Raw genomic sequence first — 22,752 nt, 5'->3', positions numbered from 1 at the left:
TTCTGGTGCTGTCAGCAACTCCAGCTCGCTCATTCACCTGTGCAGAACCACACCTTTTATAACCCTCAGTGGAGTCAGGTGTAAATGATTATAGTAGAGCGCCTGTCTATATCAGTGGGACAGTTCAATGGTAGTTGGTAGTAGTCTTTCCCCTGCTTCTCAATGATTTTTCCATAGGTAATGCTCACTACTCGCAGTTGCCTCTTCTTCGACCCAGGACTTTTTGTAAATGGGCAGGGGGAGATGGAAACAGATTGGAGGGTAGGTCTATGCATTGAAATGACAGATGAGAGAGGGGAATCCCCTAGCCTTATGTTTACTTAATGGAGTGGCTACTTTTGTGGTAGATTACTCCTTACCCCCGACATCCTGTTCTGCCAGAGCGAGTGTGGGTTAATGTCATATAAAGGGATGTTAATGTTAACGCTATGTGTCTGTCTCTTTTGATCTTCCTTCGTATCGAGTTTCATGTATTTGAACCTCTTACGTTCCCCCCTTTGATCAGGGACCATGGGGGCCTGCATATCCCGTGAAGGCTTCCGGGATTTCTTTCTACTCACTTATCGTCCAGTTGGAATACCGTGTCTCGCCGATTCGCATTCTCCTCCCAATCTACTGAGACCCTCCACTGGGGTGATTCTTGCTTGCCTGTACACCCCCAGGGTGGGGATCTACAAGCAATGGCCCTTCATTGGCCACTTGAATAGAGGATACCCAGGGAATAAGTGTGAGAATGCCACCGGGTTTCTCGCAATATGCAGAACCTTAATTTTCAAGATATGGATTGACATGATCAGAATCAGCATCACAGTAATTAACATTATAAGCAGTAACATCTGTCTTCAATACTCTAGGACACCATTAGTAAAGACATTAAATGAAGTTTTCATGTGTGAGCCAAGAGAATAATGTCCTTTGCAATATATAAAAATGTACTATTAATAACATGTAACAACTCAATAGTTTAGTAAACCATGTGGGTTTTCTTTTGTTGCAAACATTGCAACTAAATCACTGCTAGCGACACCCAATGTTAGCAGATCAGGCACAGTGAGATTAAATGATTTGCCCAGGATCACGCATTATGCTAAAGTGATGAAATCAGTATTTTGACCCAGAATGTGATTTAAGCCTGACTACATATCTTCCCAGTGATGGGTCACAGATTTCTGTTTTATGGTTTGGGTTTTCCAAAGGCAAAATGGTTTGTTTTTCTATCAATGCCTTGAAAAGTACCCAAATCACATAAGAAACCAACCTGACATGTATAGCTTTATTTTTGCCACCCTGAATGTACGATTGCAGTAGCAGCCTGCAAAGGAATGTGGACCTAAATCCAATATCATTTGGTTTTAAAAAAAAAAAGTATTCACAGTGAAAGAGAATTCAATATAAGGTCATCTGCTTGAGTCATTATTTTACACAGCATGCAGCTTTGCACTCCCCTACCATTTATTATTACCCAATCATTGCACCTTTTAAGGGACAACAGTCGTTACCCGGGCACCCTTGTGTCTGGGTCATCAACTCTAATCGGTTTATTGAAATAAGTTTGCCACAAAGCGGAACCCGAGGGTGCTGGGGAGCAGTGGGAAGGGCGCTGTGCTTTTTTCTGTCTCCATTTCTGCCAAAGGTTTTTTGCTATAAAGATCCTGCGCTCTTCCTCACATTGCTGCTATTTGCATTCTCACCTGCCTTCCTTCACTCAATGTTTCCCTCCCTCTTTTACCCATGCCACACCATTTGCCTTTACATTGCTGCCTTTCCACTCCCTATTCCTCACTCACTTGCCTCACTTCATTCCCTTTGTCCTGCCCTCTTCATTTATCCCTGACTCTTTAGACCACCCTTATTCCCCACTCTTCTTACACTCTTCAACCCACTGCTCTCCATTTCCCCTGCCTTTTTCTTTACTCTGCACTCTTGTGCTTTATTAACTATTACCCCATTCTAGTCCTACCCTTGTTCATTCTATAACCATTCACCCGTTTACCCTCACCTGGCTCCCTCCAATCACATTATCTCCTGCCTTCTCTCACTCTCTCCCTCAGGCTTCTGCCCTCCTTAATTCTCCAGTCTCCTGTCTCATCAGTGTTCATGTCACCTCTTCCTCTTTTCTCCCTTACTATCCTGCCCTTATTTCCTCTCCTTTTCCATTCACTGCTCTGTCGAGGGCCCTGTGGAGCTGGAAGAGATATGGAGGTGGAGAGCTGGAGTAAAGGGGTCTATCGAGTGCCACAAGCAGCACCCACCAAAAAGGTAACCCCTGGTATGCTTTGAAATTAAAAGGTGAACTCCCGTTAGTCCTTGATGTTCAATGACATTTCAAGTGTGTGGGATAAGAACACAGGGGATATGCACAAAATGCTTCTGCATGCATTAGGAATTATCTTGTGATGTCACCTACGGTAATGTCCTCTCCCATTGCCCATGTTATTACCCGTTGCCTTGAACTCTATTATTACCTCCAAGTCCACTCTTCCCCGTCACAGTACTGATGACCCTCCTCTCACTCCCAGCAGGCAGGGGAAGGGGTCCCATGCTCCAGCTTGGTTATAATAAAACTGAGTATATCGAAGGCAGGGGCCTCAAGAGTTAAGTACTGTAACGAGGGAGAGTAGGACTAGGAGTAATGAAGAGTACTCTGGTAAGTAATCAGAGCATTTCCAACATTAGGTTCAGGCTTGATCATTCAATATTACCACCATTGATAGCAAAACCTGGCAAGGAGGCCCAGCTGTCTCTAGCTAGAGTCAGACCCTCAGACACAGAAAACTCAAAAACGCAACTTGCAAAAATGTAGCATGTGTCCCTAAAGTTCTTCACTGTGCAACTCCGCCCACTCCACGATCTGCCTCCACGACCCACCCACCCACCTGGTGCATACATGCCAACATTCACACATACCTAAGAGGGAGTTTTGAGAGAGCAAATCGGGAACCGTAGTTTTTCCCATAGGAATGTATTGGCGCTGGAATTATCTTAGGCGGGAGAACGTGAGAAAAAGCAATATTTCTCACTGAAAAGTCAGGAGTCTCCTGCCTAAATCGGGAGGGTTGGCATGTATGACCTGGTGCCCTCTGTCCTTTTTGTCCATGGAGCCCTTTGCCTTAAATCTGATGCTCTGTCTCATTATCTGCAAGCCTGTGACTTCAATGGATTTCCAGCTAAAAAAAACACACAAAAAAATCCAATGTTTCCAAGCAACATGCTGCCTTGTCGAGGAAAACAGTTGCTCCTTTGCTGACCTGCATAAAACTGCATGGAAAGCAATGGGAGACACGACAAATAAATGAATAAATCACGGCTCGTGTCTTCTAGTGCAGCTCCCATGCATGTGGGCAGCCTCTCCTCCCCCCTTTTGCCCCGCAGACACTGGAGGCTGGTTTAAACCTCCCACCTGGACAGCTGTCATTTAAGGTGCTTTGCACCCGCCTACACTTGCGTCACTTCCGTGCCGGCCTCCAGAGCGAGAGCCAATAGGAAGGCTCGCTCAGTGAACCAATGGGAGCCGGCCCTGAGGAGCGTGGGATTCGCCGGCTGCTGGGGCGGATCTGTGACGTGTTACGTTAGGCCACGCCCCGGTCTCCCTGGCAACCGTGGGTAAACTAGCGGACAGGGAGACGGCATGGAGGAGCTGCCAGGTGAGGAAACCAGGGTTCAAAGCGGGTATTACAACCGAGGGGGGCCAGGGGGAGGATTAGACTCAACTGACAGGGACAGACAATATATTACATTCAAAGGCATTTCCGTAAAAATACATAAGAGGGTGCCTTTGTTTCTGGCAGTCTGTCTTTAGTGTCTATGGCGCCTGTCTGTCCCCAAGCAGGTGGGAGGGTACCCTGCCATAGGCTGGACTGGTTATTGCAGCTGGGTGGGCAATGCTGCGAGTACTTACCCATAATCCTCATTACTCCTAGCCCTACTCCTCCTCGTCCTGGTACTTTCTGTTGAGAGGCTACGCCTCCTTCTGTAACCATTTCAAAGCTTATTTCCTCTTTGCTCCACCCCTGCTCTGGATGCATAACCCCTTCCACAAACCTTAACCATAAGACCTCAGTTAATATGGAGCCAAGTCACTGGCCCCTTCCAGGGAGGTAGAGGAGGGATGGCCTTACTGGGACGAGGAAGAGTAGCACTAGGAGTAATGAAGATTACAGGTAAGTAATCACAGCATTTCTTCCTCCTCCCAGTACATAACGTTGAGACATACCAAAGTCAAGGGCTCAAGGACCACATCAGACACCAGTAACATGCTCAGGCGCCCACCACCCAATTATTGTGCAGAGTAAGCCAAAAGAACATAATTAACAAGTCTCAGATTGCATCACCCCCAACCCAAAGGAAGTGGATCCGGAGCCCCCATGTTCAAGTGGTAGTGGCAAATAGACCTGTTAGGAATAGGAGTAGCCCACGTGGCCACCCTACAGATATCCTGCAGGGACACAACCTGTGCATTAGCCCACGAGGTGGCCACCCCCCTAGTGGAGCTCCCCTGGGCAGGGCCCTGAGGACGCCGGTCAGAAGCTTCATGGGCTTCGGGATGAGAGAGCATATCTACCTACTAATGGTGGTAGTGTATGCCTTAAGCATGCACCCCACCACCCCAAGCCAACAATAAGTTACCTGTCTGACGAATGCAACTGGTGCGGTCCAGGTATTCCAAGACCAACCTATTAACATCCAGACAGTGCCATGCCGCATCCTCAGAAGTGTGAGGATACGGAAAGAAGGCCACTAGCACTATCTCCTTAGAACGATCCATCACAGCTGAGAACCTGGACCTCCTAACGGACCAACAAGTAAGGGGTCTTATATAAGAGGGCCCCAATCTCCCCCAACCTCCTGGCAGACATGACAACCGCTAAAAGGGTGTTTTTGAAGGTCAGAAATTTCAAGTCGATTAAATGCAGAAGCTCAAAGGGGGGTCTCTGCAGCATCTTAAGAACCATGGGCAGGTCTTACAGGGGTCCCCACATGGCACAATAGGCCTAGAAACCTCAGGGCCCAGGAGAGAAGCGCCAAGCGGGAAGCCGCCAGACCCCTGAAACCATGCAACAAGGCCATCACCTTCCAGGCTCTCGGCAAGGAGCCAAGCCATCCATGCTGCCCCACATGCACGCGGCCCCCGCTCAACCACCAACGGTGACCCCTGCCCAACAAGGAGGGAGGCAGGCATCCTACAGCAACAGTGGTCCCCACGCTCCGCAGGAGCACCCTGTAGTCGAGGGTCAGGAATAGAAAGCTCCCCGGGCCCCACAAAGAGTTCTGTTAGGAACCGGGAAAAAAACAGAGGCCTCCTGGGCAAGGTAGGGTTTATACCTCCTGAGGAGGGGTGTGTCAGGTCCTGTTCAGTCTTGTCCACAGGAGCTGTTGATCCTCCATAGACCCCCTGAAATGTGTGATCAATGGCAGATTGCAAACTACTGACGTCCAAACATCCTCGGGGGTGGGGGGGAGTAGATAAAATAAAAAATGCACAGACTTCCTGTCTTCTTATTTGAATTAATCTGCAGATGGTGAGATAGGTGAGAAGTTATTTTAAGTCAACAAACCTCTCCCTCTACCATATTTCCCAAAGACAAACTTGTATCTGTGCAATCCTCTGCAACAGCCCAGAGGAAGTAACTCGCGTATTGAACCTTAGTCAGATCTTGAACAGATGATTAATCTTTGCTTTTAAGAACTCAGAACTTGACTTCACTGATCAGTTTCCTTGACTAGGTTTAGATTCAGCTGGCCTTGCTGCTATTTGTATTTTGTTTATTTGTATAGCGCATAAGGCCCAAAGGCATCTGGGCGCATTATTTAGTTACAGGAAAAGGTTACATACTTGGTTTTAAAGCAAATTATATACATAACACGGTTTAACTTGAAGTATGCAAGATATACATAGTTGCAGGCACGATAATTACTGTGAGATATACAGGATATACGAAATGTACATAGATACAGGCACAATAAATTACTTTGAAATATACATGAAGATTACTATAGTGTGCAGGATACGTAATCTAAGCGTGATATGCATTTGTGACATAATGCAGAGACGACCTGAGATGCTGAGATAAGAATTCCAAACAGGTCATGCCTAATCAGAGGTGAGCAGCCAGTCTTTGACCTTACACTTAAAGGCAGGGAACGACGGTTCGGCTCTGAGTGAGTTAAGAAGAGTGTTCCCTAACTTAGCTGCTAGGACTGGGAAACTACAACCTCCAGATTTTTGGAGGTCTGGAGGTTGAATCGTGGGACAACCAGGCAGTTGGTGTGTGTGCTTCTGAGGGGTCGCGCAGCTGAGTGAATAGAGGTAGCTGGGGGCTTGGTTCGCGATACTTTTGTGTGTAAGTGTCAGAGTTTTCAGGGATAATCTTTGGGTGACTGAGAGCCAGCGGAGGTTACATCTGTGTTCAGATATGTGTGCAGTCCTGGGAATATTAAGGGCTGCTCTGATAGCATTATTTTGGATGATTTGGAGTTTTTTGATGTTGCATTGGCTAGTGCCCGAGTAGAGGGCATTGCAGTAGTCGATTTTGGATAGGACCAGGGTCCTGGCTAGGGTGGTACAATTAGCTGGTGACAGGAAAGGGCGGCTGGCTGTAATGAGCTTGCATGTGTAGGATGCAGCTGAGGAGACTGCATTGATTTGTCTAGTTAAAGAGAGGGTAGAATCAAGGTACATGCCAAGTGTCTTGGTGTCCTTAGTCACTTTGATGGTGTTACCATCGATAGAAAAGGACTGGAATGAAGGGTCAAGTTTTCTAAGTTTATAGGGAGAACCTAGGATGAGGAGCTCAGTTTTCCCATCGTTTAAGCATAGTTCGTGCTGCGCCATCCAGGCCTGGATGACTTGGTATATGGCGTTGATAGCTAGGGAGTCGGTTTTATGATCACCTGTGATGGGGATAAGGATTTGGGTGTCGTCAGCATAATTGGTGTACGAGACGCCCATGTGGTCAAGTATGTCGAATAATGGTTTTGTGAAGACATTATAGAGTGTCGGGGACACGCATGATCCTTGGGGGGACTCCACATGTGACGGGAGAAGATTCTGCAGTGGCTGTAGAGGAGAAGACCCTCATGGATCTGTTGTCCAAGAAGGAGGTAATCCAGGCTGTGGCTTTCTCAGAGAAGTTGGCTGTCGTTTTGAGGTGGTGGCAGAGGATTTGATGGTTAACAAGGTCGAAAGCTGTGGAGAGGTCTAAAAAGTAGGAGCACCAGTTTATCCTTGTATTTCAGGTCTTCTATTTGCGTTGTTAAGTCCAGTAACGCAGTTTCTGTGCCGTGGCGAGGGCGGAAGCCCGATTGCCTTAGTCCTAGGAGGTTGTTGGTTTCAAGATAATCTTGGATCTGCAGGTATGCCGCGCGATGAAGTATTTTTAAGAGGAATGGCACAGTGGTGATTGGCCTATAATTAGTGGGAATATTGGCGTCTAAGGTTTGTTTTTTTCAGAAGGGGGATGACCCAGGCATCCTTGAGGTTGTCCGGGACCATCCCCGTTCTAAAGGAGGAGTATATGAATGTGGCAATAAACAGCGCCAGGTTGTTCTCAGCTGAGGCGTGAACCAGGAATTAAGGTGAGCCCGGGGTTTAGGTTAGCGTAGTTTGGCTGGGGCGATAAGATCCAGTGCTTTTAACATGGTCTGGTTGTATGAGTCTACCAGAACCGTGGGGTCCGAGCAAACTGAAGCAAGATCGTTGAGGGCAGGGAGGATGAGAGGGACCAGTTTGGCGAAGGTGATGTTACGCTTATTCCTGGTAAGTGTAGGACTGGACAGTATTAGTGGTGATGCTGAAGGTGATAAGATGATGGTCCATCCAAGCACATGGTAGGTTAGAATTGACCTTGGCGTCACAATTAAGGTCAGCAATCCAATCTAAGATTATACCTTTAGAGAATTAGAGTGAGTAGATGCGAAGACACGTTGTGAGAAGCCTGAATTGAGTAGTAGGCTATTGACCTCATGGGCAGGTGCATCGTTGGGGTCGAGAAGGCCTAAGTTGAAGTCACCTAGCACAATGATTTGAGAGGTGGTCTTGGTGTTTTCGGACAGTATATGGGCGAGGTCCTCCGTAAAGGAAGATAAGGGGCCAGGGGGTCTGTAGATGATGTGGATAGTGATAGTCTGGTTAGGCGAGATGGCAAGCTTAGCTGAGAGGGATTCTGCTGATTTGAATTGGCCGGGCGTAGAAAGACAGGGATTTAAGGCTTTTTTGTGAATAATGGCTATGCGCCTCCTTTAGTTTGGGCAGTGTTGCGATTGCTTCTGATGATGGTGTAGTCTTCGGGGATTGCAAGGGAAAGCAGAGGTCCCGAGGCCGCATGGAGCCATGTTTCAGTGACCGCAATAAAGTCTAAGGGCCTCATTACACGGTAGGTGCTGAAAAACGGGATTTACCGGCATGGCGCTATTAGCGTGTCCGCCCTCACAGGAGACCGCCAATAGCGCACCATTACGAGTAAGCGGACACGCGCATAGGGCCATGCCGGTAAATGACCCTACCGCCATGGCGCTAAAGCACCTTACCGGGCCCGCCCAAAGTGCTGATAGCACCTCCGCCCTCACTGTACATGCTATTTGCGGTCACCGCTATTAGCGGTGACCACTATTAGCATCGACCGTTAAATAGCAGAAGCGGAAATAGCGTCATCGCACCGGAACGGGAAAGAGCACGGCGGCCATCTTTAAAAACACAATCCATTGCCATCCTCTGCCCCCTGGACCATATTGGAGTAGTGAGCTGTGTGAAATCAACCGTGACACCTGCATCATGCCCAAGGCCCTGAAGAAAACATGTGACAGGCAGCGGAAGGAAAACTACACCAACGAGGAACTGGTCATGTTGACGCAGACCCTTGCAGAGCATGCAGAGGTCGTCTTTGCAAATGATATGCGCCGCGCCACCTTGCTCAAGAAGAAAGCCATCTGGGAGGAGGTGGCAGTCAAAGTCAGTGCCGTGGGCACCAGCACGCGCACTGTGCGCGAATGCAGGAAGAGGTGGGACGACCTCAGGCTGCGGGAGAGGGGCATCCTGGCGGAGAACCACCGCATTGCCACTGCTGGCGGAGATGGCTCCCCAATACACCTGAAGGAATGGGAGGAGCGTGCGCCAACATGATTGCCACCGAAAGCATCGAGGGAGTGGGCAGCATGGAGGTCGGCGTGGCTACCACTTCTGATGCAGGTGAGTGTACACATGACAGGATGCGGTGTGAATGCACAGTCACCCCCATATGTGAGCCCATACCCCACTCACGCATGGACACACATCCACACATGCACCCATCCATCGCCATGTCAGTGTCAGACCCAAACACACACACATGCACACATCACCAGAGACAAGTCCCAAACTCAACCATGCATGGATGAGGCACTGAACTGGCACATCACCTGCATCCACAACCACTGAGTCCCAATGGCCACAACTGCATCATTCCTGTAATCTTCATTAAGTAAATTGAAACGCAACCAATGCCATCCCCCTTCTCGTCCCTGACAGGCTCACATACAGATGGGGAGGATGCTGCAGATGCATCAAAGGCACCACCTACATCAAAGAGGCCAAGGGCACAGGAGCCGGAGGAAACCCCTGCAACATCCAGGGGCAAGGGTGGAAGGGCACACCTGAAGAGTGGCAGCCTACGTCACAGTGCCACTGCCAGGGCAGCAGTAGCTGCACCACCAACTGTGGGCCCACCACCGGAGGCAAACCCACTGGCAACAATGCCAGACACCCAGGGCCCACCATCAGCTGCGGCAAGCTCTGCTGGTGAGGCAGCCGCCGCTGGCCCCCAGTCCGATCCAGAGGACACCCTACTCCAGCACATGGAGATGCACACCCCAAGCCCCCCAGGAAGCCCAGAGCCAGTGGCATCCCAGACCCCTGGTTCTGATGGGACTTTCGCGGACACCAACCCTGCAATCATGTCACCCATGCTACCATCACCTGTTGCATTGCAGCCATCTGAGGGCACGGCATCCAGTGCACAGTCACCCGGCACTGACCTCCAAATTTCCACCATCCTGCAGCGCCAACAGGAGCTGACCGTGCTGGTTGGCCAGCATGTCGCTGAGGCTGCCAATCTCAGTGAGAACATTGTCCAGACGGTGAGGCACTCCACTGAGCGCATGGATGCCAACACGGACAGGATATGCAATGAAATTGCAAGTCTTGGGGAGGTGCTTGTCCGCATGGCAGACACAATGGACCGCCACTTTCACCCACAAGGCCAGTCTGCCCCATCCTCGACTTCCAGGTCGACTCAAGCAAGCCCCCTCAGGCGCTCGATGAGAACCACCAGGCGCACGTCTGGCAACCCTCAAGACCCTTCCAAGGACAATTGCAATTAGGGGGTTGATGGGGATACTCCGGTGTGCATTGGCCATGGCAGAAATGGCAGAGACATGAGGGACTGTTGTGGGGGGTGGTGGGAAGGGTTTCATGGGTCTGTTGGGGGGGGAAGGGTGTTATGGGTCTGTTGGGGGGGGAAGGGTGGTGGGATGTTGTGGGGGGGTGGGAAGGGTGTTATGGGTCTGTTGGGGGGGAGGGTGGTGGGATGTTTTTGGGCTTGCACTACTACACCTTCATGTCACTCAATACACTGGTTTCTGAACAAAACACAGGCTTGGACATCTTCATTGTGTGTGTGTACTTCATTGGCGACAGGGTCCATTGCATGCTTCAAAACATACACCATTGCATTACCCCCCATATCCATGTGACAGTACGGAAACATGTTCCTCAGAATATTTGGTTCATCAGATGCTGTCTCACAGCACGTCCCTCCTGGCCATCCCCTCTTGCAACACCTGCATCCCCTTCACCTCCGTCCTCATCACCATCATCATCCTCATCAGGTACTTCTATTTCAACGTCAGGGGGCAGTGGCACATTCCGTCTGATACACATATTGTGCAGCATGACACATGCCATGGTGATCTTGGCCACCTTCTCATGCCCATACAGGAGAGCACCACCAGACCTGCTAATGCACCGGAAACGTGACTTCAATAGTCCAAAAGTCTGCTCGATCACGATGCGGGTACGGGTATGTGCACGATTGTATTCCTCCTCGTGCCTGTTCTGTGGGTTCCGTACAGGTGTGAGGAGCCAGGGCTTCAGGGGATAGCCCGCATCACCTGTATGGGGGAATGAACGGGGTCCTGTTACTGTTCACCTCAAGATCAGCCTGTTCACATCACACAAATTGACATTGCATTGTGATTCACGTACTAAATTGACAGCATACATGCAGATGGTCTGTGTGACAGCAACGTGCAAGGGGGAGGTCGACCCTGCAAGTAGAAATGCCACATTCATGCCTCCAACAGTAATTGACATGTCCTGGGTGAGGCCAGGTCTTAGGTGTCCCTGGCCCATCCAAATTAGGTAACACACTGCTAGTGTACTGACATCCTGACACCGATGTTGCCATGCTGTGAAGCATCACTTCAGTGGTGCCATAGGTGTGTGGTTCAGTGCTATGTCTAGGGGTGATCCCTTTGCATGCCTTCAAGGGCGCGTTGCTGGATTGATGTTGTGCTGCACTGAATCTGTATTACGGTCTTGACACCGTTGCAGGTTTGTGTAATATGTGGCGTGGCATGATGTGCGATGTGGATGGATGTGTGATGTTTTGCAACCTGCATTGTTCTCAATGTTCTGCACCTTCGAATTGCATGTGGGTTCCTCTCAAGTACATCGTGGCCTTCCCTGAAGGACATTGGCGTACATCTGTATGTCCATTTTCCCTACGGACGCCAGTCAACACCCAGTTGGAGTATGCATCTCCCCCCCCATTCATACCCAGTTGGAGTATGTATCTCTCACCCCCCATTCACACCCAGTTGGAGTATGCATATCTCCCCCCCCCTTCACACCCAGTTGGGGTATGTATCTCTCCCCCCCCTAATCATGCAGCCATGTGCTTGCCCTGCTACTCACCAAGTAGCCACGAACGTTGTCCGGTGTGTCACTCCATGTAGCGCGGGATAGTTGAGTTCCGCAGAACCATGGAATCATGTGTTGATCCTGGGAATCTGGCACAGCAATGTGTGATTATCTTGTTGGCGTCACATACCATTTGGACATTGATAGAGTGGAATTGCTTCCTGTTTCGGTAGACTACTTCATTGTGATGTGGGACCACCAATTCCACATGGGTACAGTCGATGGCCCCGATGCAACTTGGAATGCCTGCCAGTGAATAGAAGCCAACTTTTGTGTTTGCAATCTCCTGGGCAGTCTGTGGCCTGGATATGTGTTCAGGTGCATGCTTCAGGAGTGCATCTAGTACCTGGTTCAGCGTGCGTGAGACTACTGGTTGTGAGATGCCATGCATCTGTCCCACTGTATGCTGATAGGTGCCTGTGGCCAGGAAGTGGAGCACACTCACCACCTTCAGTAGCGGGGGGATGGCAGTTCTGATGTCTATGAGGCTCACAATGTCGTCGTGGATCATGTCCACGATGCTGGTGATGGTAGCCCTGTCCAGACGGTACAGGGTGTGTATCTGCTCAGGGGTCAGGTTGAATGGACTGGCTCTGATCCTGGGTATTGGTGGGTGCCTCTGTGGTATGATTAGGTGGCGTTGTGGTGCCTGCTGTGCCTGTCTTGCCCTCCTCCTCCTCCTCCTGCGTCTCCTTTGTGCTGCCTGTTGTTGTAGCAGCTGCGCTGCAATGAGGTCCTCCAGGCCATGTAATGCTGCCAGTATTGGAACCATCTTGGTGTGGGAAGGGGTGTGGTGTGCTCCTTTTGAGCTGCCACAGTCTCCATTGCCTTCACCTGTGCTGATTTGGTGCGCCTGTGGCAGGTGGGAACACTGCTCATTTCCCTTAACGGGTGGTCCGCGATGCCGGTATTTGCACCATGGCGGTATGGGGTTTGAGGGGATTTACCATGCCGCTATTTGCATGTGCACTGGCCTTGTGATGCTGTGCTAATAGCGGCATGGCGTAATTAACGGAATGGAGGGTCGCGCGCACGCGGCGTGTCCGCTATTAGTGGCACCGTAATTAGCGGTGCCGCTAATAGCGGTGTGCGAGGTCGTGATCCACATAGGGATTTAACATTACCGGTAAATCATTACCGGTAACGTTAAATCAATACCGCCTTCCGTGTAATGAGGCCCTAAGTCATGAGTGGTAATGAGATCAGCCATGTCAAGGGCATGGGCAGTGAGCGACCTAGCATTGATCAGAGCTGCTCTGATACTTGTAAGGGGCTGTGTATTGGGTGGTAAGGCGCATACATGGGGGGTAGGGTCAAGCGAGAGTGAAGCCAAAGGGGAGGTGGGAGCAGCTGCAGGCTGGGTGTTAGTGGGTTTGGTGGACTGGGTGCTAACAGCGCGATGGTAGGGGATGTGAGTCAGTCTGGACCCTAGTTTAAGGTTTCTCAATGATGTGGGGCACGGTTGGTTGGGTGTGGGTTTCCTAGTAAAGTGGTGTAGCCAGAGCACTGGGTTGTTGAGGTAAAGGTTAGCCAGTGGGTCACCAATAGTTAAGTAGAAAAGGAGTTGTTGATGGGTGTTGTCGCAGGTACTGCCAGTACGTTGTGCGTGCTCCGGATGGTCCGCAATAGGCGATAGTTGTGTAGCACAGAATGATGGCCTGCGGGTGTGAGTAGTTCTGAGATGATGTGGCTATAGGCGAGTTTGGGCAGGATGCTGCTGAGCCTAAATATGCATTGAGATTGATAACCAGGCAAAATGCAAATTGAAGGGAAGTGTATGCTGCACTCTGGATGTGTACATAGTAGCAGAAGCGTGCGAAGCACGTTATGAAATGCTCAATATGCGCGCTCATAGTAGGTGAACAGTGCAAAGGTCAGCATAAAGATTATTGGCAGTCATTCAGTGCTGCTGTGTACGGTGCGATAGAGGTTCGCACGTGAAGCTGCGCAGAGAACCAAGCCACAATGGAAAATTGAGTTCACCAGAAAGGTAACACGTGCGCCAGCAGTACAGTGCAGTAGGGGTACACAGGTAGTGCTAGGTACAAGGAGGTAGCTCCTAAGTTTAAGTAATGCAGCCGGGTAATGTGTAATGGGTAACATCGAGACTAAAGCAGTTAAGATAAAAGTGCAGTATGGGTACACGTGTATTCTAAGTAACACAGCTAAGTGAGGTCTAAAAGGTAGCGTATAGATTAGAAAGTGTATAAGTTGGCTAATGCAAATCACAACTAACGGAAACGTATGCATATGGTGGTTAAATCAGGCAGGAATATGTATAAGCAACACAGTAGGCGGTATTTGGGCTAAGGTACAGGCACAACTAAGGCAGATCGTGCTAGTTGGATGAGGTACAGGTTTACAGTGAAATCAGGCAAAGCAGGTTGAATCAGGCAGTAGAAGTACAGTGATCAGACAAGTTAGGTTTGAGTTAGAACACCAATGCCAGTTTCGCTCAGTGACCATTTCCATGAAACGCTGTGTGATGCGCAAAGGGGTAATCCTCTGATTAGATGTGGGGAAGGTGCAGCAAAGCAGATTAGGTGTTCCGGCGTTGGGTGCTGAGCATGGATAATGGCTAAAGGAGCAGTATATTGCAATAGCTTAAGGGCAATACTTCGCGAAGCCAGAGTACAGGACGAAGTAATAGCGGCAAGGAGCTGGAGTCGGCTGCAATGAGATACGCAGATAGGGAACAAGGATAGAAACAGGATGAGGTTAAGAGCAAAAAATATGCTTAATGCGAGGAAGGTGCGTGCTATGATGGCACGAGGTGTTGGACCAACCAACAGAGTTTCATGGCGGTGGCGTCTGGACAGACTGGACAGGTTTGGGTCCTTGATTCCGTGGTCCTTGGCTTACGCTTCGCCGGCGTGTGGTTGGACAAAATATCTGAGTGCACAAGCAAGCAGTGGTAGTAGCCTTGGGAGATGAGGAAAAGGCAGGCAGGCTCAGGTTAGCAAAACGAAGGCGGCCATCTTGAAACAGGCCCGGCCTCGTGTGTACCAATGGAGTCCTTGGTACTTGGCTGTTGGTGGTCGTGCTGTATTCATGGTAATGGGCACGAAATACTTTCGGTATCACAGGAATGACATCAAAGCAGATTAGGAGCAGATCCCTCGTAGCGACGTGAGATCTGCGTGCTCAGAGGCAGTATGCAAGTATGTAGCAGTGCCCCTTGTCTTACCTCGGGTAGTGAGGCTTCGGCGATGTGGGGGTCGCTGCTCCTGCTGACTTTAACTTCAGTTTCTCCAGAACTCTTTAAATGGAACATTTTAACTGCAGTCTTAGGAATTAATTTCATAAGTTATTTGCCTTAACTCAGTGTTTACTGAAAGATCCGTTTGTGAATTTGCTTTCATTCGTTGCGTGGAGACCTTCTGAAACATGTCTCTCTCGCGCAAATCTGTTGCACGCGCTTGTCCCCAGAGAACCCTCATCTCCAACATGTAATCGTTACCCTCTTTAGCGGATGAGCGCTTTCCTTGGGCGCATGCGTGCAACTTCAAATAATGATTGTTTTAGTGGACTCTCGTTTGCCGCTGCGTGTCGCGCGAAATACTAAAGAAAACGTACTCGCAGACTATGCATACCCAAACTAAGATCTAGAGACTCAAACAATGCGCATGCGCTACCGTCGATGTTCAGAAGTGTTCTGGTGTTGACGTTGATCTACCAAGTCCGCTCCGCCCATTAATATGAAGCATTGTTTGCACGCTCTCGAAGCAGAAGTAATGTTACTCCTCTGTGATATGCTGCTTGCAGAAACAAGGCACTCCGAATGCATACTTATTCCTTACTAAATACCTAAACTCTTAAATCAACTTGTAGACCAAGTTCCTCAGCGCTATTTCTCCGCGCTCCCACCAGATAACCGCTTGTCTTGTCCCACGTTTTCCAGATCAGTGCTCTCACCAAGACTTCTGATCCAATACCTAAATTACTTAAATTGCCAAAGGCCTAACTACATACTTACAGGAAGTTTAGTAAATATAACCACCAATCAGCAACTGGAAACAATTATATCCAATCAGCTCCTAGAATCTTCACCTCCATGATGGTTTGGGAAACTTTTTCCCTGCAACAAATAGTTAAGGGCCAAACCCAATTGATTCTAATCCAACTGATAAATATTCATATTATCCAAAATTCCCCCCACCCATGTGATGGACAGGGTGGAGCAAGGAGGAAAGAAGCCTGGAAAGGGTTCCGGGCCTAGGCAGTGCATCTCCACGCTAAGTACTGGGATGAGAAAGAGGGAGGTAATGGAGGTAGACCGAACAATGATAAAACATAGAAAAGGGGGCAAATTAAATGCTACTCAATTAACAATAGGGCGAAATGGTACAGCGAGCTAGAGAAAGAAAGACCACTACATCAATCGCCAAAGGTTAAGATTAGTAAAACATTTCAATAAAATGTATCAGGCTTGTGTCAAACAATGAATACAAGCAGGTAACCTTATCACAGCTTCTTTTGTTATGTTTTTTAAAGTCTTGCAAGTACACTCACAAAACCCAGTGATTTTTCAGTCTCACTTTACTTTGCCTTCTGGTACTTTTGGTGTAACCTATTTGTATAAGGATTGTTATATTTTGTGCTGTGTTGTTTTCAAGTGACCCTCTTACAACCTTGGAAGCGAAGCCATAACACACATTTGTACAACGAGGGTTGAGAAGAAATGTGGTCAAGTGCCAAAATGGCAGATTGGGCTGAAATCCAAACTTCACAAAGTGTGCGATCGTTGACGAATGGTTATGCTCTCACTTTCTGTTTGCCATAATAAGAGCAGATTCAGTTTACTCTGGGACTTTAGACTCTGTGTCCCAGCATGCAGCAGTTTTGCAGTAAGTCCTTTTCTTCTCCTTTTCCACCACGGAGATTAAGACCCCTGTCTCCCCGTTCCACTCTGCAGCTTCACTATTTTGATCTCTTCCCTTCATGTTCCTGACCGTGCACCTTTCTTGTTCTGCCTGTCTTTGGGGGTGCAGTCCATCCCTGGCACTCACTCCTGCTTCCCTTTGAAATCTTGTCGGGCTCTCTTCTCTTTCGGTCTGCGCTGACGCCTCGTTCCTCAAGTCAGATCACATCAACTGGTATAACTGCTAGGAATCCAGCCCTTCTCTTTCAGCTGGGTGTGCGGCCTCCTCGTCATTCATTTCCAATGGGCAAAGCTGGCCTAAGGGCATGGGCAGTCTGTGTGTTGGCTCAGGGCACCGCCGTCAGAGGGGCCCTGCAAGGCACCAGTGACTGCCTCAACTGCTTTGCAGCTTCCAGGTACGCAGCTCACGTGAAGCCACAGTGTTGCCTCCCAACCTCTTGTGGCTCTCGTTCCCGTGGCTCATCGGACGCTGCGGGCCCTTTTAATGATTGCTGATCACTTTCTATCTTTAAGCAGCGCATTAAAGTGGGGCAATTTACAAATGATGGTCCATTTAAAAGAGACCATTGTTTTGCAAATAGGCATTTGCATTCAGAAAGCAGACACAAAGCAACAGCTGCCTAAATCTACGCTCTCCTCCAGGTCAATTACAATATATCAAACAAAACCGTTTTCAAATGCTGACATTATTTTCAAATGTTCATATTTAATGCGTCAAAACGTTTATTTTTGGTAGAATGTGATACTTTTGCAATTCCGGTCCCTTTTTATAGCAATAAAAATTAATCCATAGAGCCAAAAAATGTGATGCACGAGATATGAGAATAAACAACATTTATTATAAATGCCAGGGCAAGGAAACATCTAACAGACATTCAAATTCAATAAGTGAAAATGGCGGGTTATATGCAATTACATAAGGGAAAAGACAACAAATGTTTCAAAATGTGTCATTGCTCATTGGCTGGTGTCATCTACAATATAGGTGCTTGCATACATTTTCCAACTTTATTGGCCTATTCTGATCACGTGATAGAGGTGACGTGCTTGCTAGTTGGCTCATGTGCAGTGAGATCATTTCCATTCTCGCGCGCTACCATTGGAAAATGCCGGCTGAAACATGCATTGGTCAGAATGAATTCCCTATTGGTTGCTCCAGGAGTAGTAGATGTGGAGTGAACGATTACAAAAATCTGGACCAATCATTATGTGAGATGTGACAGTGTGACACATAAAATATAACATTTAATCACTTCCTATTGACCTCATGGGTTAGCACCATCGTACTGTTCATCATTGTGAACCGCTGATCATCTGTTCATTTTGCAACTCAATTGTTGCAAAGATGAAATGCATATCCTTCTGGTTCTCATGATTCCATCTATCCTGTCTCTGACCTGATAGGCTGGAACTTGAATAATTGCAAACTTTGTTCTATTAGTATTAATATGAATAAGGAAGGTATTTTCCTGCCTACTCTCCAGGGATCTTCTGTGCAGATGGCCAGGGAAGGGCCATCGCTAGTGGATCCCGACCCTGGTTGCAGACAAGTGAGGGAGGATGACCTAGTCAGAGGGTCCCTGGGGTTTGGGGAGAGGGTGAGACATGATATCCCCCCTTTCCTAACTTTGAACTAAGGCCCACCCCCTAACTCTTCATGTGATATTTCATATCCAATCATATCCAATCCATCATCATCCAAACTAAGGACGAGGAAGAAGAGAACCCCACCAGTATACTCTTCTTATGTCAAACCACACTATAATACTGAGATGTCTGCAGAAGCATATCTATACACTCAATGGACATATCCACTAATAGGTACAGGCAAGGTCAGGCATTTGAAGCTAAGCATACACATCTGCAACGTATCAAAGTCTCAGGGGAGTATAAAATAGGCAGAACCAGAAGGGAAAGAAGAAGAGTAGGAGAGCAAGTTGGAGGCACAGCTGAGCCAGAGCAGCAGAAGACCACCCGAACGAGTGCGGCACGCTGAGGGTCTGTAAGGAAAAGCAGCAGGTAGCAGCTTTGCGAGGGAGCCGTGTCTCCAGGGAACCAGAACCATCCTAAGAAGGGAGCCAGGAGGCGTGTGGGCCTCTTTTGCCTTGGCTCTGTTGAAGTGCTCGTTCCCCTGGGTTGGAAGAGGAGCCCAGGAGGGTTTGAGGGCCAGGCAGTGAGACCCTGACCTTAGACGGCAAAAACAGCTTTGAAAAAAAGTCAAGAAACAAGACCGTTGAGTTTCTGTGCATGGGAAACTGGTATTCGTTGTGAAAGACTGAATACATTGTAGCAGAGTGGTCGTGAGTGAAAGAGCACTCGTCGTTGAGTCTCCGGAACCTATTAATGAGGGAAAAAATGAGAAATGAAGTGTTATGAGCATACAAAGTAACAGATTTGTCATGTACTGAGGAAGATGTGCATTCAAAAGTCTCTGCGTAGTGAAAGAAAGCTCTGTAACGGAAGGGGAGCTGTGCGCGAGCAAAGTGGGAGCAACATAGAAATCATTAAAGAGGGAGGTGTGTGAAAAGGTGAAATGCGATCAAAAGCCCCAAGACAGATTGATGGAAGTGATAAGCCATGAAAAACAGGTAAAGCGAAGGAAAATAAGGAATGCAACTTTGAAAAGAACATGAATTTCTGAAAAGGATATGGAACAAATGCAAATGGCAAAAAGAACATGGTGAAGAGTGAAGAAGAAACCAAAGAGAAATGTGCTTTACATAGAATGTGGGGAAGGGAACACCGGAAGCAATCAGTTGAACTTTATTACTGAAAGTGGAACTTTGCTCAACCAAGAGTGGCTTGAGCTTTGGTATGGGAAGCTTAAGAAACCCATTGAAATATGTGTCGAGTTTCAAGTAGAACTTTACAAAACCAAGAGGGGCTATGAGCTTGGGCAAGGGAAGAATGAGAAGGCTGTTGAAAAGTGTTGAAAAGTGTGAACCAAATAGCTTGGAGTACGGGAAAGGGAACCCGGAAGAATATAAGGGACTTTGTGAATCTGAGTACTTGGAACCCTGTGGAACTTTATGAACTTTGTGAACCTGAGTACTTTGAACCTTGGGGAAGGGAACCAGGGGAGAGCACCATTGACAAGCTATCTTCACTTTTGAACACTTATGATATATTTAGCTATTGAAGCCCTGGGAGGAATTTGACCATCCGCACCAGGAGTGTTCACTCACCTGGGCTTTTTTGAAGTTTTGTAATTAAAAATGAATGATGGGAGATTCACCTCAGAAAATGTGTGGGGCTATTCCAAACCCATAGTCAAGTGTACTCCACAGGGACACAGCCTACAGGTGCAGTCCTCCCTGTCATGTTCAGCTGGAAAGTGACAGCCACGGGTACATCAGAGCATCTCAAGAAGGAGGAAGGTGGCACCTTCAAGGGAGACTTGCACTTTGATCAAGAGTCACAGAGGGCTCAGTTAACCAGAGAGACACTTTGATCTTCAGACATGAAGATTGGTGGGATTTAGGAGTACATGTTGTCACCCCTTACCTTTCCTTCTGCAAAGCACTCTGGTCCTGACCTCACACACATAACAGAAAATTGTTGGTGGGGACCCAGGATTGGTTCCTGAAGGTAGCTTTCGCCTGCACCAATCACTGGGGCACATTTGGCTTTAAAAGAGGGCTGAGCCCCCGACTTAGCAGATCATCTGAAGAGTTTGAAAGAAGAAGGCTCATTTGGACCCTGGCTGAAGGTACAGTCTGCCATACAGCTTCCGTCAGTGAAGGAAGGCCAGGATTTCCAAGAGGGAAGCAAGATCCCTCCCCTAAATATCTCCCAGGGAACAGAGGAAGATAACGGACTCAGAGGACCTGTCCATCAGCTCCAGAACCGGTACCCAGCCAGCACACATCGTGCCCTGCTAGGTTCTGCCAGCAAGCTTCCTAGGTGGGAAGTGCCAGAGAGTCCCTGAACAAAGTACAAGGCTGTTGCCTGCACACACACTCCTCAGCTTTGAACCGTCTGCCTTGAAAGAATGCCACAAGCCCTGCGAAGAAGCTAGGATGAGTGCCACACAAACATTATCCAGCGTCCAACTTTTAAGGACTATTTTCGAGGCAGTCGAGCCCTCGAACCACGACCGGCTGCATCACTGGCTGTTGTCATGCTGCAATCACTAAAGCCGTCCGAGACCCCCTGACCAGCGTTCCAGTTCTGCCAACCAGCACAGAGACCACGATTCTCGACCCCCAGCCGCTGTGTAGGCCAGCCTGCAGTCGTCCTATGTTCCTCACCGCTCCGTATGCTGATTGGAGCCTGGGTAAGACGACCTCGCGGAGGGAGGTAGGATTTAACAGGTTTGGGTTCAGCCTCCAGGATTCCAGCTCCCCTGAATTCTGTGATTCAGGCTTCCTCTAAGAAGGGCTCTTTTCTACGATGTACCTCTCTGCCGTTTGAGTAAAAACCAGCAGAGATGTCTATCGCCTAAAAGAGCGGGAGAACACACCCTGCCAATAACCAATGCTGCAAAGAAAACACAGTATGATTAGAAGCAATCAGGCAATATGGAGTTATTTAGACAATCAGATAATTCTCTAAGTACCTAGACAATTGTTGAGGTAGTGTTGGACGTTAATAGATGAACCTACAAGACAACCCAAGACTATGAGTATGCACAAGTGATAACCACAAACTCATTATGAAAGATACAACCCCCAGCAGACCTGATAAGTGGGATTCCTAGGGAAAATGGGTACCAGTTGAAAGGAAAACAACATCAGGTACAAAACAACAAATGGGAAGGTTTGTAAGGAAGAATATACCCTGGCGGCACGAGGGTCGCACTAGTGACGGGATGGTGCATACACTGGAAATTGTCACTACTATGCACTTGGTTGGTGTAGAAAAGGTAAGAATAAATGATATAGTTCCAGGAATCCACACGTATGAGAAAAGCTGATGAATTTCAGGTAATGAACAATACAGGAAAATTGGATGGGTTTTACCTTAATTGCACACACAAAGGCCAAGTTGGTAAGGCAGTCTTGTAATGTGCAGCGTGGTACTCCGCGTAGGAAGATAGTACAAATTGTGTAGAGCGGCAAGAAAAAGTAATCTCACCAGACAGGCGAAAGCACACCGGGAATCCAGGGACAGTCCGAGTTGGGCAACAGGGTTCACTGATCAGAATGGAGGAAAAAGCAAATGCAATCCAAGGACAATCCGAAGTCGGCAACAGAGTTCAAAATCAGGTTGAAGGAATAGGCAAGGACAATCCAAGTAGACAAAGGTGGGTCGAAGAACCAGGAAGTCAAGTATCAAGAGGAAAAAGGGAATAAGCACTGGAACGGGATGAAACCGAAGGAACGTAACGCCACAATTAGCAGCAACAAGCCGCTGAGTCCCTTCGGCTTTTATGGTGCAGAGGGACGGAGCCTCCTTACGCGTTCTCTGCGCACGGGACATCTCAGCTGATGTGATGTTCTCTGCTGTACGGCCAGACGCCATGGCAACTGATACCGAAGCCACAACGAAGTGGCCACAAGAAACGGGAGGTACTGCAGGATGGGGCCGATATGTAACATCCGTCCAGCCTCACTTGCCGAACTGCCTGCCACCTGATACCCGCAGTGCGAGGGATAGGGGGCTGCCTGCTTGGTACCACTAGCTGCACTGGTGGGGCATGCTGGGCCTGTCTCGCCCTCCTTCTCCTCCTTCGTCTCCTCTGTGGTGCCTGCTATTGTTGTTGTTGTTGCTGGTGTTGCAATGCAAGCATGTCCTCCAGCTCCAGTATTGCTACTACTATTGGAATCATCTTGGTGTGGGAAGGGGTGTGGTGTGTGGGTGTGCTCCTTTTGTACTGGCCCAGACTCCATTGCCTCCGCCTGTGCTGATAGTGTGCACCTTTGGCAGTTTGGGAACACTGCACATAGCATTTTACAGTTGGTTCTCGATGCCAGTA

The 22,752-nt window shown here is 48.5% G+C and overlaps 1 protein-coding gene across 3 annotated transcripts in view; it reads left to right on the top strand.

The window, feature by feature from the left end:
• CIMAP3 (ciliary microtubule associated protein 3) overlaps window positions 1–22,752 on the top strand; it is an 87,461-nt gene that overhangs the window by 40,640 nt on the left and 24,069 nt on the right. Inside the window, exon 1 of one of the 3 annotated variants that reach the window (XM_069633052.1) lies at window positions 3,549–3,644. The exons of 1 other annotated variant lie outside the window; for it this stretch is intronic. In XM_069633052.1, the coding sequence (XP_069489153.1) occupies window positions 3,629–3,644 (16 nt within the window). In that variant the 5' untranslated portion in view covers window positions 3,549–3,628. Of the gene's footprint in view, window positions 1–3,548; window positions 3,645–4,054; window positions 4,161–22,752 lie in introns of those variants that run through there. One more of the 3 variants, XM_069633050.1, reaches the window with a different exon arrangement.

Source organism: Ambystoma mexicanum, chromosome 13, assembly GCF_040938575.1.
Source record: "Ambystoma mexicanum isolate Mex_15411 chromosome 13, UKY_AmexF1_1, whole genome shotgun sequence".
In the NCBI taxonomy this organism is placed as follows: domain Eukaryota; kingdom Metazoa; phylum Chordata; class Amphibia; order Caudata; family Ambystomatidae; genus Ambystoma; species Ambystoma mexicanum.
This window is presented reverse-complemented; position numbering and strand designations above follow the sequence as displayed.